The sequence below is a fragment of the Zootoca vivipara genome, chromosome 5 (genome assembly GCF_965207765.1).
Source record: "Zootoca vivipara chromosome 5, rZooViv2.hap1.1, whole genome shotgun sequence".
Lineage (NCBI taxonomy): Eukaryota > Metazoa > Chordata > Lepidosauria > Squamata > Lacertidae > Zootoca > Zootoca vivipara.
In genome coordinates, this window is record NC_142588.1 from 264,686 (window position 1) to 282,457 (window position 17,772).

General features: G+C 45.4%; 1 protein-coding gene across 2 annotated transcripts in view; it reads right to left on the reverse strand.

The window, feature by feature from the left end:
• The window catches only part of SCUBE1 (signal peptide, CUB domain and EGF like domain containing 1), a 195,440-nt gene that overhangs the window by 149,299 nt on the left and 28,369 nt on the right, over positions 1-17,772 (reverse strand). For both annotated transcript variants that reach the window (XM_060275195.2, XM_035137812.3), the window contains exon 3: positions 12,394-12,522. In XM_060275195.2, coding sequence (XP_060131178.2) covers positions 12,394-12,522 — 129 coding nt within the window. The remainder of the gene's footprint in view (positions 1-12,393; positions 12,523-17,772) is intronic.

The window sequence follows — 17,772 nt, forward strand, 5'->3', positions numbered from 1 at the left end:
TATGGTTCCTGCAGATTAGCCTTCCCCAATCTGGCAGTCTTCAGATGTCTTAACATTACAGCTCCCAACAGAACTCCCATCATCCCTAGTTAGCATGGCCAATAGCCAAGAATGATGGCAGTTGTGGTCCAAAATATATGGGTGGTGTCAGGTTGGAAAAGACTGTTTTAGACTAAGATCATTGGCCTTTTTCATGCTGTACCACACTATGCACATCGATAGTGCTGAATAAATAATGATAACGTTTGCATCAATCAATTCTTATACTGCAGTGGCAACAATGCAGCAACAGAATACTCTTGCTCTTTATAAGCAGAGAATTAAAAAAAAATCATATTAAGGACTGATAGGAACTGCTGATTTGGAAATAATACCCTGGTCCTATGCATGGTTATTCAATGGAGCTTCCTCCCTAACAAATATGCACAAGACTGCAGCCATGTAGTCCAATCCTATACATGTTCGCTTGTGCCGCCCAAGGACATCAATTAAACCTACATCAAATGATTACACCCGGAAAATAAATCCGAGAAGCCAGTATTGAAGAGCTTTTTTTTTTCCTACTCCAACGGATCTTGCTAATTTTATGAAGGCATTTTTAGTCTTTCCATTTACATGTAAAATAAGAAGGCTTAACATATTTTGCACTGAAGTCCCCAATGCTCAGCTGATATTTGACCTCACCAGTGAAAAGGAATGATGGGAAATGTCAGCATGCACGTACGCAAACACACACACACACACACATTCACACACTCCCCAAAGTGTGAGAGGAAGGAGGGAAAATCAATTAATCAATAAGTCAATGAAAAAGAAAATCAAACAAAAGAGAACATCTGGACAAACATGCTACTAGCTTGTAAGAAAACAAAGTATTTCCCTCATGCCCAGGAACAGAAAGTTAATTTCACCACTGGTTTCAAATGAAGTCTTAAAGAAACCCGTGTTTCATGAGGCTAAATATTAATCTTGTGTCCACTGAACTGAACTTAAAATAATAATCTTCATGAAGAACTACTGCAATTTCAAGTGATTACAATGCAGAGAGCAATTATATTTAACCAGATGAGAATCTCACCATAGTTTAAATTCCCCACTGTGTCATTTCTTGTTATATTTCAGAAATTCCTCAATAAAAATGTCAAATAGAAAATGAGTTGAGTTCCTCTAAGGACAGACTTGGAACTCTTCCAATATAAATGTGTAGCCAAGGAATCTCAACCAAAAAGGGCAGAAAGAAAGCTTGCTCATTTAGAGTACAAAGAAAAAATATTTAAATAGGAAAGGAGGGGGTAAATGACCCATCAATCTCATCTCCTCTAACCCATACTCCGCTTCTTAAAATGGAGAAAACATTTCAAATGTCTTATGAACTATGGTTTAAAACAGCAGTCTTCAATCTTTCCAAAACCCGGGACTCACCAACACATGCATGTGGAGATCCATATCTTTAAAAAACATATAATTAATAATAATAATAATAATAATAATAATAATAATAATAATACCCGCCCTATCTGACTGGGTTTCCCCAGCCACTCTGGGCAGCTTCCAAAAAACATAAAAGCATAATAAAACGTTACATTAAAAACTTCCAGATACAGGGCTGCCTTCAGATGTCTTCAAAAAGTCAGATATTCCTTGACATTTGATGGGAGGGCGTTCCACAGGCCGGGCACCACTACTGAGAAGGCCCTTTGCCTGCATCCCTGTAACTTCACTTCTCACAGAGAGGGAACTGTCTGAATAATACTGCATTTCCATTGAGAGATTGTGGCCTCTCCTTCCTTCCTTGGAGGATTTTAAGCAGAGGTTGGATGGTCATCAGTCAGGGATGATCTAGTTGAGATTCCTGCATAGCAGGGGGTTGAACAAGATGACCCTGAGAATCCCTTCCAACTCTACAGTTTTACAGTTCTATAATTACTGCTTGTCCCAGTTGTCATGTTCACAAACTAAATGAATGTTTTATGTTTCATGATCTGTGGTTTCATGATCTGTGTCTCACTCCAAATCTAATGCATAAAGGTAACTGGGTAATACCACGAAGGACAGTCCTGGTACTACCTACATCAGCAGGTGGTGGTAAAAGAAACCTGTGAGGGACAGGGGATATCGCGAAGTCCCTCCCCTCCTGAGTTCAAGCCCGTCCCCGAGCAAAGGGGAAAGCAGGGAGAGTTCCGATTCCAGTGGGGAAGCAGGAAGTCGTGTCCGAGGCTCAGGCAAGGTAGAGGAGCCAGGGTCCCAGGTGGGACAGGAAGGGGCAAGTAAGGGGGGAAGACCCATCCCCCCAACTCCAGAATTACGCAGGAAGAGGAGGGGCAAGAGGATGGGTCTGCCAAAGCTTTTGTGTTGGAGAAAGACGCGCCAAAAGCCATTAGGAGGTTCTGAAACCGACTGACAACATCGCTCCGTGTAAATAGCAATGACTTGAGCACTGTAAATACGCAGCACCAATAAAAGAATAAAATGCAGAGCTGCGTAGCGTCGTTACTCTGAAGTAGTCCACTCCGGCCACTGTGACAGCAACCTCCTAATCATTTTTGGGCTACTTTGGAGTTGCCGGGATGAGCGTGTCAGAGGCGGAGAAGTGGCGGCAGATCGCTGAGCAAGCCCAGCTAGAACTGCAACAGCTGTCGCTGCAGGCGCAGGGAGAATTGAAGGCAGCTAAAGAGGAGACTAAGAAGGTCCAGGACGACCGGCTACAACTTGCGGAACAGGTGAGAGAGCTCCAGGAAAAAGAGCAGCATTTAAGGGCGGTGGCGGTAGACCTCCAAAACAAGCTGGATGCAGAGAAAAACAAGGCGGGAGGGGCACCCCAAGTCCAAGTGCTGCCAGGAAGGAGAGCCGGGACCCTAGTAAGCAAGTTCAATGGAGACCCGAAGGAGTTTCAGGGCTTTGAGACTGAGATTGTGTATGCTCTTGAGCTGCACCACGATGAGTTCCCTGATGATGAGCACAGAGTAGCGTTTATTGTGGAGCACCTTACAGGGGCGGCCAGGGAGTGGCTAAGACCGTTAATTGCAACAAGGAATCCTTGCATGAAGAATGTCAAACTATTTCTAGAAGGTTTGAAAACGATGTATTCGTCCGATAGTCATATGGACCAGACTAAGGAGGAACTTCATAATTTACGCCAAGGAAATATGACAGTTCGCGCGTATTGGGCGAAATTCACCATGCTGGTGCACAGATTGGGGTGGGATCTGGAGTCTGCCCCAATGCAAGCGGCGTTTTACTTGGGGTTGCATGAGGAGGTGAAGGATGAGCTCTCGAGAGGTCCAAAGCCCAGTAATATGGATCAACTGAGCAAAGCGGCTCTGGCGGTGGGGGTGAGGCAGGAATCCAGATGGAGCGACAAGCAAGCAACGCGCGCAAAGCGGGCTTGGTTCCCACGGTCGCAGGAGAAGCCACTCCCTCAACAACCCTTTCAAGCCACGCCTGGGGCCAGTCAGGACCAGGAACCCATGCAGATTGATAGCGCGCGCGCGCGGGCTTTTCAAACCCCAGCGGCGCCAAGACGCAAGGAGGGAAGGGGTGGGAATTGCTTTCTCTGCAACTCCCCCCAGCATCTCGTCAGAGACTGCCCACATCGCAGGGAGTGGCAAGGAAAGGCGGGAACGGTTGTGCCCTCCCCCACTGACGCAGCACCACAGCAGGGAAACGGGAAAGCCTGGCTGCAGGAGACAAGGGGCGGCAGCCAGGCACAGTCAGCAGACAACAGCCCCAGCCCACCCACCCGCACAGAGAGGAGCAGAGCCAGCCCACCCCTCCCAGAGCAGGAGTGGTTCTAGAAGTGACGCTCACGCTCCCAAATGGCTATCCATTGACGGTCCTCGCCCTAATTGACAGTGGTGCCTCAGCCAACTTCTTCTCGAGAAACTTTGCAGAAGAGCACCAGATCCAGCTTCTGCAGCTGGATTTTCCTCTGCACGTGGCAACCATTGACGGCAGAGAGCTGCTGGGAGGGGCCATCACTCATCAAACCCCCCCCATGAGAATGACGGTTGGAAGGCACTCAGAGACACTGGCATTCAACGTCACCACCATCTCAGACCCCCCAATCGTTTTGGGCATGAGCTGGCTGGCGCGCCACGACCCCTCCATAAGTTGGCATCAGAGATGCATCACTTTTGGATCGGACTTTTGCCTGGAACATTGCATGCAGCACCAACCAGGGGAGGGGCCTCCGATAGCCACGGTGGCCACCATGCACGTCAAAGGGGGTGAGGCGATACCCAAACCATACTGGGACCTGCAGGAGGTCTTCAGTGAAGCGGAGTCCGACCACCTGCCCCCACACAGGCCTTTTGACTGCCAGATCAACCTGGTGCCTGGGGCAACTATACCCCCAGCCAAGCTGTACGCCATGTCAGACCAGGAACTGGAGGATCTGCGCGCTTTTATCGACAAGAACCTCAAGCGGGGGTTCATCAGAGAAAGCAAGGCAGCAGGGGGCAGCCCGGTCTTCTGGGTGGACAAGAAAGACACGCAACAGCGCCGTCTGGTGGTGGATTTTAGACGGCTGAATTCGGTGACAGAGCCAGTGGCTTTCCCCATGCCCAGAGTGGATGATCTCCTGACAGCGGCACGCAGAGGCAAGATTTTCACCAAGCTAGACCTGAGGGGGGCGTACAACTTGATCAGGATCCGGGAAGGCGATGAGTGGAAAACCACGATGTTCACGCCTCTGGGCTCTTTTGAATATCTGGTGATGCCCTTCGGGTTGCAAGGGGGCTCAGCATGCTTCCAGGCCTTCATGCACCACGTCCTGGGGTCCCTACTCTTCAGGAAATGCTTGGTCTTTCTGGATGACATCCTTATTTACTCCAACGACCCAGTGCAGCACGTGAAGGACGTCAGGGAGGTGTTACAGCGCCTGAAGGAGAACCACCTGTATGTGAAGCTGGAGAAGTGCAAGTTTCACACCAAGGAGGTGGACTTCCTGGGCTACAAGCTGTCAGACAAGGGGCTGGCAATGGACAAGGACAAGGTGCAGACCATCCTGGACTGGCACAGCCCCAGGACGCGCAAAGATGCCCAACGCCTACTAGGCTTTGCCAACTTCTACAGGAAGTTCATCAAGAACTTCTCTCGAGTTACGGCTCCCATCACTGACTGCCTGAGAGGCAAGCAGAAGTTCAGGTGGACACCAGAGGCGCAAGCAGCGTTCGAAAGCCTCAAGAGGGTGTTCGCCTCAGACCAGAACCTGTTCCACGTGGTTCAGGACGCGCCCCTACGCATTGAAACAGATGCTTCTGATAAGGCTGTGGGCGCCATTTTGTTGCAACTGGACGCCAACAGAGAGTGGAGACCCTGTGCCTTCTTCTCCAGGAAGTTGACCCAGCCCGAGCGAAACTACACAGTTTTTGATCGGGAACTTCTTGCGATCCACGCGGCGTTCCAGCACTGGAGACACTTCCTGGTGGGCGCCAAGCACCCCATCCAGGTGTGCACAGACCACAAGAACCTGGAGTTCTGGAGAACTGCCAGGGTGCTCAACCAGCGGCAGATACGGTGGGCGGAGTTCTTCTCGAACTTCAACTTCTCCATACACTACATCCCAGGAGAGCAGAATGTCAGGGCGGATGCCCTCTCCCGCAAGCCAGAGTACATGGAGGAGGAGGCGCCACCAGCCCCAAGGCACATTTTCCCCCCGTCGGCATGGTCCTGCGGAGCAGCAGTGGTGAGCGAGGCAGAACTCACAGCACTGACGGCAGCGGATGAATTTGCCAACCGCATCTTCAGAGAACTGAGAGGGGGGAGGGAGCAGGCAAAAGACTTTGCAGAACGCAGAGGGCTGCTTTTCTACAAGGGTGCGCTGTACCTACCCACCACCCAGCTTCGACGTACGGTCCTCAAGCAGATGCACGACAACCCTACAGCGGGGCATTTTGGAAGGGACAAGACCACTCACCTAGTCATGAGACACTTCTGGTGGCCAGGGGTGAGGGAAGATGTTCGAGACTATGTAAGGGGCTGTACCACCTGCCAGCGGGCGAAGGTGGTCAGAGCAGCGCCACCAGGGTTGCTGGAGCCCTTAGCCACACCACACAGGCCGTGGGAAGTGGTGTCCATGGACTTCATCACAGATCTGCCTTCGTCCAGGGGTAAGACTGCAGTGTTGGTGGTGGTGGACCTCATGTCCAAAATGTGTCACTTTATACCGTGTGCCAGGGCAGTCTCGGCAGAAGAGACAGCCAAACTGTTTGTTGATCACATTTTCAGACTGCATGGATTACCTTTAAGGGTTATTTCGGATCGTGGCCGCCAATTTGTTTCCAGGTTCTGGCGGCGGCTCATGAACCTCCTGCAGGTGGAGGTCAGCTTGTCGACGGCTAGACACCCGCAGACCAACGGACAAGCGGAGAGGGTCAACGCCATTCTGCAGCAGTACCTGAGATGCTACGTCAGCCAGCGGCAAACGGACTGGGTGGATCGCTTGCCACTAGCAGAATTTGCCTACAACAATGCAGTGCACGTCTCCACAGGGGTGTCGCCCTTTAAGGCCAATTACGGGCGCGACCTCAGATCTTTCCCAGAGAGGGAGAGGGAGGAGGAGGAGGAGGGCCCACAGGCTGAGGATTGGGCAGAGGAACTGGAGACGGTGCACCAGCAGCTCAGAGAACACTTGGAGAGGGCCAAGGAAGCGTACAAAAAGGGGGCAGATCGCCACAGGCGACAAGGGGAGGTCATCAGGGTGGGGGACAAGGTGTGGTTGTCCTCGGAGGGCCTTCCCACCAGAGGGAGGTGCAAAAAGCTGGCACCCAAATGGCTGGGCCCCTTCACGGTCACGCAACAGGTCAACCCGGTGGCATACAGGCTGGCACTGCCAGAGGACATGAGGGTGCATCCAGTGTTTCATAGATCGCTGCTGTCGCCGTACAGGGAAAGCAGCAGGCTCAGAGACAGCGAACAAACCCCCGAGGGAGGGGGGGAGAGGGAAAGCAGGGAGCAACTCAATGAGGCCACGGCCATCCTGGATTCAAGGTGGGGGGTGGGGGGCCTGGAGTACCTCATGGCATGGGAGGATGCTCCACCGTCCCAGAATGAATGGGTTCCCGCCACTCAGATACAGGAGGAATTCTTGGTGGAAGAATTTCACGCCCTCTTTCCCCACAGACCCAAGCCCTGGCACATGGAAAGGGAGGGGGAGGAGGAGGAGGCACGGGAGAACAGCTCACCATGGCGCTGGGAAGCGGAGTTTGAGGAACCAGAGGATGAGGTATGGGTGTCGCCAAGATCCACCCAGTCAGAGGAAGGAGCAGCTTGGCAAAACATTTTTACCCCCACCAGCTCTGACGCCACGGACTTTTTGGGATTCCCGTCCTCCCAGGCGGAAGGGGGGGGCTCGCAGGACTGGGGGGAGGTGTTCACACCAACGGGCTCGGAGAGCACCGAGTTTTTAGGCTTCCAGTCGTCACCGACACATGGGGGGGGCCTGGGGAGGGGTGAAGGAGAGCTTGGGAGGGGGGTGGATGTGAGGGACAGGGGATATCGCGAAGTCCCTCCCCTCCTGAGTTCAAGCCCGTCCCCGAGCAAAGGGGAAAGCAGGGAGAGTTCCGATTCCAGTGGGGAAGCAGGAAGTCGTGTCCGAGGCTCAGGCAAGGTAGAGGAGCCAGGGTCCCAGGTGGGACAGGAAGGGGCAAGTAAGGGGGGAAGACCCATCCCCCCAACTCCAGAATTACGCAGGAAGAGGAGGGGCAAGAGGATGGGTCTGCCAAAGCTTTTGTGTTGGAGAAAGACGCGCCAAAAGCCATTAGGAGGTTCTGAAACCGACTGACAACATCGCTCCGTGTAAATAGCAATGACTTGAGCACTGTAAATACGCAGCACCAATAAAAGAATAAAATGCAGAGCTGCGTAGCGTCGTTACTCTGAAGTAGTCCACTCCGGCCACTGTGACAAAACCTTAGAAAGACAATCTGGGCTCCATGGAGGAAAGCCTCTGAGAGAGCGATCCCGGGAATATAACAATCTGGTGGCTTTCAAGTGCGTATGATTTTAATGGTGTCTCCGAAAAGTTTTACATATCACTTGGGAAGACAGGCGAACCAATATCAGTGTACTGGAAAAAGCAAAGATCACCAGTGTTGAAGCGATGATTCTTCAACATCAACTTCGTTGGACTGGTCATGTTGTGCGGATGCCTGATGATCGTCTTCCAAAGCAACTACTCTATTCCGAACTTAAAAATGGAAAGTGTGATGCTGGTGGTCAACAAAAGAGGTTTAAAGACTGTCTGAAGGCAAATCTAAAAAAAATGTAGCCTAAACACTGACAACTGGGAAACACTGGCCTGCGAGTGCTCCAGTTGGAGAACAGCTTTTACCAAAGGTGTCATGGGCTTTGAAGACACTCAAATCTCAGGACGCAAGGGAGAAACGTGCTAAGAGGAAGGCACGCTTGGCAAATCCACACCGTGATCAGCTCCCGCCTGGAAACCAATGTCCTCACTGTGGAAGGACGTGTGGATCCAGAATTGCCCTCCACAGTCACTTACGGACTCATTGTTAAAACCGTGTTTATGGAAGACAATCCATAATTTTAATTTTAATGTATTTAGTCTTGTTGTTGAGTTGTATTTTAACTAGTTGTTTTATATTTGGTGTTAGCCGCTCTGAGCCCGACCTTGGCATGGGAGGGTGGGGTATAAATAAAATTTTATTATTATTATCATCATTATTATTATTATTACTCGGCTACGAGTGATCACCAAAGAAGAAGAAGAAAAAAGAAGAAGATTTTAATGTATGGGAAATAAAATTGTGAGAGTGGGATCGCAATTTAGTAGTGTGAGACGTAACATTTGTGATATATATATAGGCATTGTGTCCGCAGAGGTCACAGCCTTTCTCCGTAACCGCTGAAGTGTAATGTAACAAATTTGGCTACAACGTTCCATGCCCATCAGTGAGGGATCTGGCATATTTTTTTTTTCAAAAAAGCAAACCTTTCATACCTAAAATAATGATTAAACACAAAAAGTGGCACCCAAATTAGACATCACCAGCAGAAGCTCTGAAGACTCCAGCAGCATCCAATAGATGCTGCCTCGAAAGCCGCGCCACCAAATGACATCACAAAATTCCACAGCAAGCAACTGAAAACAGGCCTTTTGCAGCAACAAGGCCAAACCAACTGAAAACAGGCCTTTTGCAGCAACAAGGTCCAACATTGCCAAGTGGAGGTAGGGGCCTGCCGGGGGTGGGGGGGCCAAATAGGGGGCAGGGATAGGTAATGGGTCAGAACTAGACTGAGTGGATTTAGGGGCCTGCCTGGGGGGTGGGGGGCCGAATAGGCTGCAGCATAGAATCAACTGAATATGGGCCTTTTACAGGGCTGTGCCTTTGGGTAGAATAAATGTTATTTCACATAACACACGTGGGTAGGGGAGTCAGGGTTGGGACAGGGCAAAATTTTACATAACACCCGCATTGGGGGAATGATTGTGTGCAAAATGAACGGGTCACAGGGATAACTCGGGGGGGGGGGTTGGATGGAGGAGAGGAGGGAAATCACAGGGGTAAGGGGGGTTAGGGGGAAATCACAGGGATAAGCTGGGGGTGGGGAGAAGAGGGGCATAATAGGTCATGGATCAGGACAGAGTTGGGGGATTCACATGGATGAGGGAGGGGGATGAGGGGGGAATCACAGGGATAAGCCGGGGGTGAGGGGAGGAGTGGGGGAATCACAGGGATACCTCATGGATTGGCACAGGGGAGGGGAAATCACACAAATAACCCACAGCAACGCGTGGCAGGGCCAGCTAGTAAGGGAATAAAATAATAAGTGAAGTCTTGAATCACCTGGGGGCATAGTGAACAGAACTCTTTTAAAGAAAGAGGTACAGTGGTACCTCGGGTTAATAACTTAATTCATTCTGGAGGTCCATTCTTAACCTGAAACTGTTGGTACCACTGAGGTACCACTTTAGCTAATGGGGCCTCCCACTGCCGCTGCGCCGCCACCACGCAATTTCTGTTCTCATCCTGAAGCAAAGTTCTTAACCCGAGGTACTATGTCTGGGTTAGCGGAGTCTGTAACCTGAAGTGTCTGTAACCTAAAGCGTCTGTAACCCGAGGTACCACTGTATAGAATATATGCATTCTGGTATTTATTGTTTCATTTCATTGGCTTTCACAAGAAAGCAGGCAGATATTTCGAGTCAAAGAGGGTTTGCAGGGATAGAATCAGCACTGGGATGAAGGAGAACTGAACAGAATTGGGAGGTCCAAGCACAATGGACTCAATAGTCCCTTCTCTGCCCACATTGTCATGAGATGGTTTCCAACCTAACAAACAGGGGAAGCTTTTCTGAAGCTTTTCCTCCAGTTTTGAGACAGCAGGCAATGATTTCTTATCTAACTCCCAGGGAAAGACTGTAAATAGTAGCAGTGAAACGTAGTAGCAGTTGGCCAAGATCTCCAGGAAATCTAAGCTCCTCCATCCTTTAATGAAACTGACAATAGGATTTAAATTCCTTTTCAATTTCCCTCTACGGTAAAAAGGGGGTGACTTGGGGTGGGGAAGGTTGTCAATTTCACTTGCAGCCCATGTATATGGAGGTAATGTGAGCTAAGCGGTTTATGTGCTTGTCCATACATTGTGCATATTTTTCGGGCCTCATAAAAATGTCCATAAAGAGGGAATTTTGTATAGTTTTCTATACATACTCTTCAACAGGCCATGGGGCATGTGAATATTTCAGCGACATTTTCTACATTCTCTGCTCAACTCCAATAATTTCCAAGAGGCCAAGGGAAATGTGAAGCTCTCAGCCATATTATGCACATTCTTTTGGGATTGCGCATATTCTCCCCAGACCTCAGGTAGTGTTCATAGTTCAACTAAGGTTTGCAGTCTCTAGGCAGCAACATTTCAAAGATACGGTAAATAGAGATTCCTACACAGGCAAACCAAAGAGAAAGAAACCAAAGAAGTATGGATGAGCCCAGGAAGTGGCTTTTACACATCTCTAACCATGACTAATAAATTTAATATATCTGACTGAAACCCACATTAAAAAATATTGAGCTCATCAGCTTTTCAATCATGTTCATTAATATTTCAATGTATGTGGCTTTTAAGGACACTGATAACATTTTGTAGAATATATATGCGTCCATTCATAACATTAATAATTAGATGCACACATTTCAACGGAGCTGTAGAAAATCACTCTTTACTTTTACCATTGTAGATAAAACCTGCAAAGATTGAGATCACTGAACACGTGGAAAATGACTAGGAACAGGATTTTTCTCTCTCCTAAATAAACAGCAACTTGATAATACTGAAGGTTGCTGAACCACCTTTTCCCGCTTTTTGCTTACAATTCTATATGTTTCAGGGAAATGACATAAACTCTAACACTTTTTAAAAGAACAGTTCTACTTGCTTAATAGTTGTACTTGCTTCTATGATAAATGAAATTTAAAAGCTCCCATCATAAGTTGGACATGGATGAGTTCTGCAGTTCCTCTAAACAAATATTTGCTTAAAATGTAAACAAAGCAGATAATGCAAAACTAAAAGAATTATACAAAATCTACTCAAGAAATCCCTTCTTTGCCTCCAGTCACACTGAGTGCAGTTTGACATCTTTGGCGACAGAGTGTGAAGGAATCAGCGAGAGATACACACCCTCAGACAAATGGAAGCACCTTCGAGTTGCACAGAAATATTTTTGGATCCAAGCCAATGTTCTGTGCCATCCTATTTTAAAAACCAAAACCTTTTGGTAATTGAAGGCATCATTACAGAAAATATCTAGCAGTCAGGGAAAGAGGAGGGCAATTTCCAGGTAGAACTAGATAGCTGTCCTTTGCATATATTATCCAACAACTGCACAATCAAGGTTGTTGATGGCTAAAACATTTGCATGACTTTTAAGTGGAGCGATGAGCTGCTCTCTGCAGGACTATACAAAAGCAGATACCACAGAAGGTAGACAGCAGGCATGCCCAACAGGAGTAGTTGCCAAAATACTCTAAATTACCATTCGGTAATATTCTGTTTTATCAAAACATTCCATTTCAATAAATACCATTCATATAAAGCAGGTCACCACCTCTGTGCGTGAAGTACCTTGCAAGCAGAATGACATGAGGAAGATGTAAAATAAAAAAATTCCTTCAGTAGCACCTTAAAGACCAACTAAGTTTTTATTTTGGTATGAGCTTTCGTGTGCATGCACACTTCTTCAGAAGATGAGGAAGATGTTTCAGTATGCAGTAAATGGGTCTCCTCTGAAGGTCAGCCATTAAATTATCTTGATCTCTTTCCCAGCCTTATAGCGACATAATTGCTGGTTTTGTCTGTACTGTATACTGAATCCCGTTGAACAGGTGAGGCGCTGACCAAGCAATTTTGCTTTCACAATAAACTTACCAAGGCAGTTGTGTCCATCATGAGCCAACATGAACCCATCATAACATGTGCATCTGTAGTTGCCAGGAATGTTGATGCATTCGTGTACACAGCCTCCATTGTAGAAGTCATTTTCACACTCATCAATGTCTGAAAGTAGAGGAGAAAAACCCACAATTCTGATTAGAAAAAAGAAAAACGAGGGAGGGGGCAGTGAATGCCTAGCATCCTTTTATGCAGGGGAAAATAAAATGATTTACAATATTAGGTTACCTCTCACATTATAATTTCCAATAACAAGAGTGCAATAAAGTCATTCCTGTAATGCAAATCTAATGAGAAATGCTATCTTCATTTGGCTACAGTGGTACCTTGGTTTATGAACACAATTGGTTCCAGAAGTCTGTTCATAAACTGAAGCGAACTTTCCCATTGAAAGTAATGAAAAGTGAATTAATCTGTTCCAGATGGGTCTGTGGCATTCGTAAACCGAAAATTCGTAATCCGAGGTGTTCATAAACCGAGGTTCCACTGTACTTGAAAAAGAGCGGGAACACTTCCTTGAAAACCATGGTTTACATTTTAGATAACAAGCTCCTCAGGTTTTCTAAAATGTACCTTGATGGCTGTGTGTGTGTGTTTAGCTATTTATTTGCAAAAGTCATGCAGCCATTGTTTTTTATTTTCTTCCTCTAGAACCAGCCAAGTAACATGGGACTTTACAAAGTAACCAAAAATAAAGAAAGATGGCTGACCTTAACTAAATGTCAGTAGGTAAATGACAAAACAAAGGGAAAGGAGACGCAAGTGGGAAATAAATAAATGCAGTTATATACACACACAGAAGGTGCCAAGCTAACTCAATGATCCTTGATGGTCAAGTAGGTTAGGATTCAGTGAACATTCCCGTCTGTAGGCATCTGCCACCTCAACGGTCTGCTGCTGAAGCACAGTAAATGCCACCGCCAGGGGCGGAGAAAAGCTGGCTACAGATCTGTTGGGGTTGTAAGCCAACCCATTCCTAGTCCATGGAGATGAGCCGAATGTGGACATAACAGGTGTTTCAGCATGGAACAATGCGGCAAAACCAACGGGCAAGTAACAGGGCTTTGTATGCAGAGGTGGTTCCACAATTCCACTTGGGTTGCCCTGCCTGGCTTCCTTACTCATTAGGATGAGAATTTATTATGTTTTGATACAGGCGTCATAGAAGAGTCAGGTTTTGAGTAAGGTTCCGAAGGAAGAGCACCCCATACAGTAGGTACTTTGGGTGGAAGTTTTAAGCACAAAGGGCAGCAAGAGGAAATATACAGAGCCCCAGGAAATGGAGCGGGTGGGGGGAAGAGTTGTATTTTCATTGTATGTTCTTTGAAAAATTACTGTGCAAATAATTTCCAAACAAAAAAACAGAACAAAAAACCCTGAAGATGTTGACTGTAGAAGCCGAAACTCCTAAAAGAAATTAGGTGGGTAAGAGGGGAATCAAGATGGTGTGGAGAGAGAATTGCTAATTCTATTATTGAGCTGGATCTGATCTGATCCTATAGTTTGCATTGTTTGCATTGTATGAATTCTGACTGTATGGCTTAGCCCCCCCCCCCCATATCCCTGGGATGTCTTGCTTAAAATGCTTTCCTCTTTGCCTCTCTGTGTGCCAAAGTGTAATGTAACAGTGAGACAGCTTGCTATCAAGGCTAAGAGCTGGCCTTGTCTGGAACACAGAGAGGGACTTATTAGTGGATGAGCTTGACGCTGGAAGCTGCTATGCTTGACACATAGTCTTACTCAAGGCTGCTGGAAGATGCTACTGGGGTAGCATGAGTCAGCATGTGTTTATGCACAGGACCGGACACGGATCTTCCTTATATGTACTTGTGACCCCCTTGTGTGCGCACATTTACAGAGGAGGGGGAAGGAGCCCAAGAAGTGTATAAGAATGCTTGCAAATTTGTGTTTCTTTACTCTTGTCGTGAAGCTTGATCACCAAGAGTCTCTTAAATTTAAGAAATTAAATTCTTTCTCTGGATTCAACCCCCCCCCCCCGGTGTCTTGATGACTGTCTCTGACCCTGCCTGGGCACAACTTAAGAACCCTTATCAGCTAATAAGGCTACAATGGAACATACCAAGATACAGCCGTTATAACATGTCATTCCATTATCCCATGCCGCTTAGAGATATGGGCTGGAGAAGTATAAATTGATGTGTTTTTGAACTTTATGCACATAAAGGATGCTTTATGGTTACAAGGAAATCATACATAAGAATAAGGAACAATAACTTTAAACAACAGTCTAGACACCCCTACCCTAAGAATTGTATCTAAGCTTGCCTGATGACAGACCTTCAAACCTGAGCTGTATTTGGACAGAATATATGTTTTTCTTTCATAGTATGCCTTTTTTACAATTGGATCTGGAACTAATTTGGGAAGCATAAATTGCAATTGACTTTCAATAATTTATGTTCTTGAACCTCTGTAGAAATACAGCCATCAGGAAGCTGTCTGCCTGCATAAATCTTAAAACATCTTTTCATCTAAATCAGCTATCCAATTGCAAAACGTAGCACTCGGGGAAATCATATACAGCACAGTTTGGATACTAAAATGGCTCAAAATGTAATGTTTTCATTGCTGATACATCAGTAGTTGCCTACATGGAAATATTTATTCAGACATCTGAAGGGAATAGAGACGCCCGTATCATGTTGAAAGAGCACAACTTGAACTACATGTTGTATCAGTAAAGAAGTATTGGAGAGGAAATAAAGTGAGGTTGCTTAAAGATTTGGAAATGTTCTATCAACATGTGGCAATTCATAATCTACATTTTTGTAATGCTTATCTCAGAACACATCAGAATGTTGTGTTTTCTTTAAAACAATAATAATTAGGGCTATCATTCTGTCCCATACATTTTAGTTGATAAATCATTTTAACTGATTGATTTGTTATGCATACATAATAAAAAATGATTCCGAGGGGAGAAAGCACATTTTTCTGTCTTTAAGATAATGCATGCATGAGTCAAAATGAATACGATTTTCTAAGAGGCATTCTGCCTTGTGTGAGATTGTGTGTATTAAAAGCAAACAAATTTGTTTTTAATATCTGCTGCCTAATTATAGCACTTTTTATTAAATCAAAATGTTTTAATCAATGCATTTATTTCTTCAGCTAAACTTTGCCAACTTGGAATTAACAGACTATAGCTAACAGCTTATTTACTCATAATAAGATCGTTGTGGCTATGATTTACATATTTCAAATGTACATAGTGTGTTTAACTCTGTAAGTCTTATTACAGCCATGTAAAGTAGGTCAGTATTATTATCCCCAAATTGCAAATTAGGTGTCAGGGCTAAGGGATTGCCTAAGGCAATCAATGCATTTATGTTTGAGATTTAAACAAGCACTTTGCAGCTCATATTTTATGCTGTTACAATACAACAATCTTCAGAACCATGTAAGCAATTAAATGTACAATTTAAATGTTTTCAAAGTATTCCTAAACTGAGCTATATGACGGTTAACTAACATATGTTTGGCTCTCCTCTGACAATAAAAGAGTGCATTAACTGACTGCAATGTTCTCAGCACTAGATGTTTCATAAATAAAACACATCTATATGTAAAGCGATACCTGGCTTGGAAGTGGTTCATTCATATTTAGTTGTGAAGTGGGTAACTGTGTGAAGTGTGACTTTCCTCTACCTGCTCACAGTTCATGGGTATTTCAGGAATGGGAAGAAACTCTGCAAATTGTCAACTTTCCATTCTTTTATATATGTATTATGCTGCAGTTGCTGAGAATGTTGCAACCATAGAGCCAATGACATAATTTTAACCGAGTGAGATGCTTAAACTAATTCAATGATTAATGGGTTAAATTTAAATAGCAATATGTACAATGGGACCATCAGTACAGGCAAAAAACCATCAATAGCTTTTGAGATACTGGAAGTGCGTAATAATTCATCATTTAACAAGCAGATGTTACAGTAATAGTCCAGAAACGATATAACAGAGCTGTATTGTTTGGGGAGCATCAGTATTGGGGCACAATCCTGGTAAACTGTTCAGCAAATGCTGAAAGGACTTCCACATAATGGTATTTAGATCGAGCCACTAGACTAGATCTATTTCTTTGGAAAGGTTTTATTTAAGTTAAATTTCTCTGGCTTCAGAGTTAAATGAAAATTACTGGCATTTAACAATGGAATGATGAAAGAACTCAAGAGCCTCAGTTTACAAACAAGGCATAAGATCTCATCCTGATTTCTTTTTCTTTTTTTAAGGTCTATTAAAATCTACTGGTGGGGATAATCTGTTCTTCATAGTTGCTGATGAAATTAATTTATGGTGTAACGGAAGAATATTTGCAGAATCAACTAACAATTTGAGTTTTCAGTGTTTATTCTAAAAAAAATAAACAATGATAGTGGGGTTGGTGAGAAAACAAGTGAGGCCTCAAATTTGCACTCACTGATCAAGCCAGGCTCCCATCTATCTGCTAAACCTTTGGTTAATTAATCAAATGATTAAACCATTAAAAACTTGACCCCTATTTAATAAGAACACTATTTGGGATAAAGTGTTAGCGCCAAAGCTGTATAACAGAAGACTCCTCTCCATTTGCCAACTTTTAGTGCCGTAATTCTGCAAGCGTAAATCAGTATCACTGAGGTCTTATGTCCACATTTCAGAAATAAATTCAGAACACAGAGATGCTTGAACATTATGTCCTTTGCTACTTGTGAAGACATAGGTGTTTGCATTTGCATCGTGTGATACAAGCAAAGTTGGAAAAACATTACCGGGACATTTCCTGGCCTTCTGTAACAATACACAAAGTAAGAAACCCATCTTTTCTCCTTCTCCTGAGTGCTAGAGGACCTGAGGACGGGAAGGTCAGGGACAGTCAGAGTCAGCACAGCCAATAATGATCATCAAATCCCACCAAAGCTTGTGAATTGCAGCCTAAATGGTCTTTTCCCCCCAGGATGAAGGTAATCCAAACACTTCAAAGGGTATTTGAATCGCAAGATCATTTGTGGCTTTAAAGACTGGTTTTGCCAAATTAAAGACTGCCATTTCTCTCCATTTCTGCTCTCTACCTAACCCCAAAACGTGTGTGTTTCATTTAAAGTTTGGGACCTTTAATTTCCCAGAAATGAGGAGCAGCCATTGCTTCTTTATTCAGCAATCCTAGGTGTGTAACTCTGTTACCTCTGGCACCTGGGAGAGACTTGCTCAGGTTGCAATCTGCCTATTTTTTTTGTACCTTCCCACATCCCCTCACTCCCTACTCTGGGTAACACCTTCCCAGTTAAGAGTTCTAGAGACCTCGAAAACAATTAACGGTATTGTCCAACTGTGGATTATGGAGTTGACCGTTTT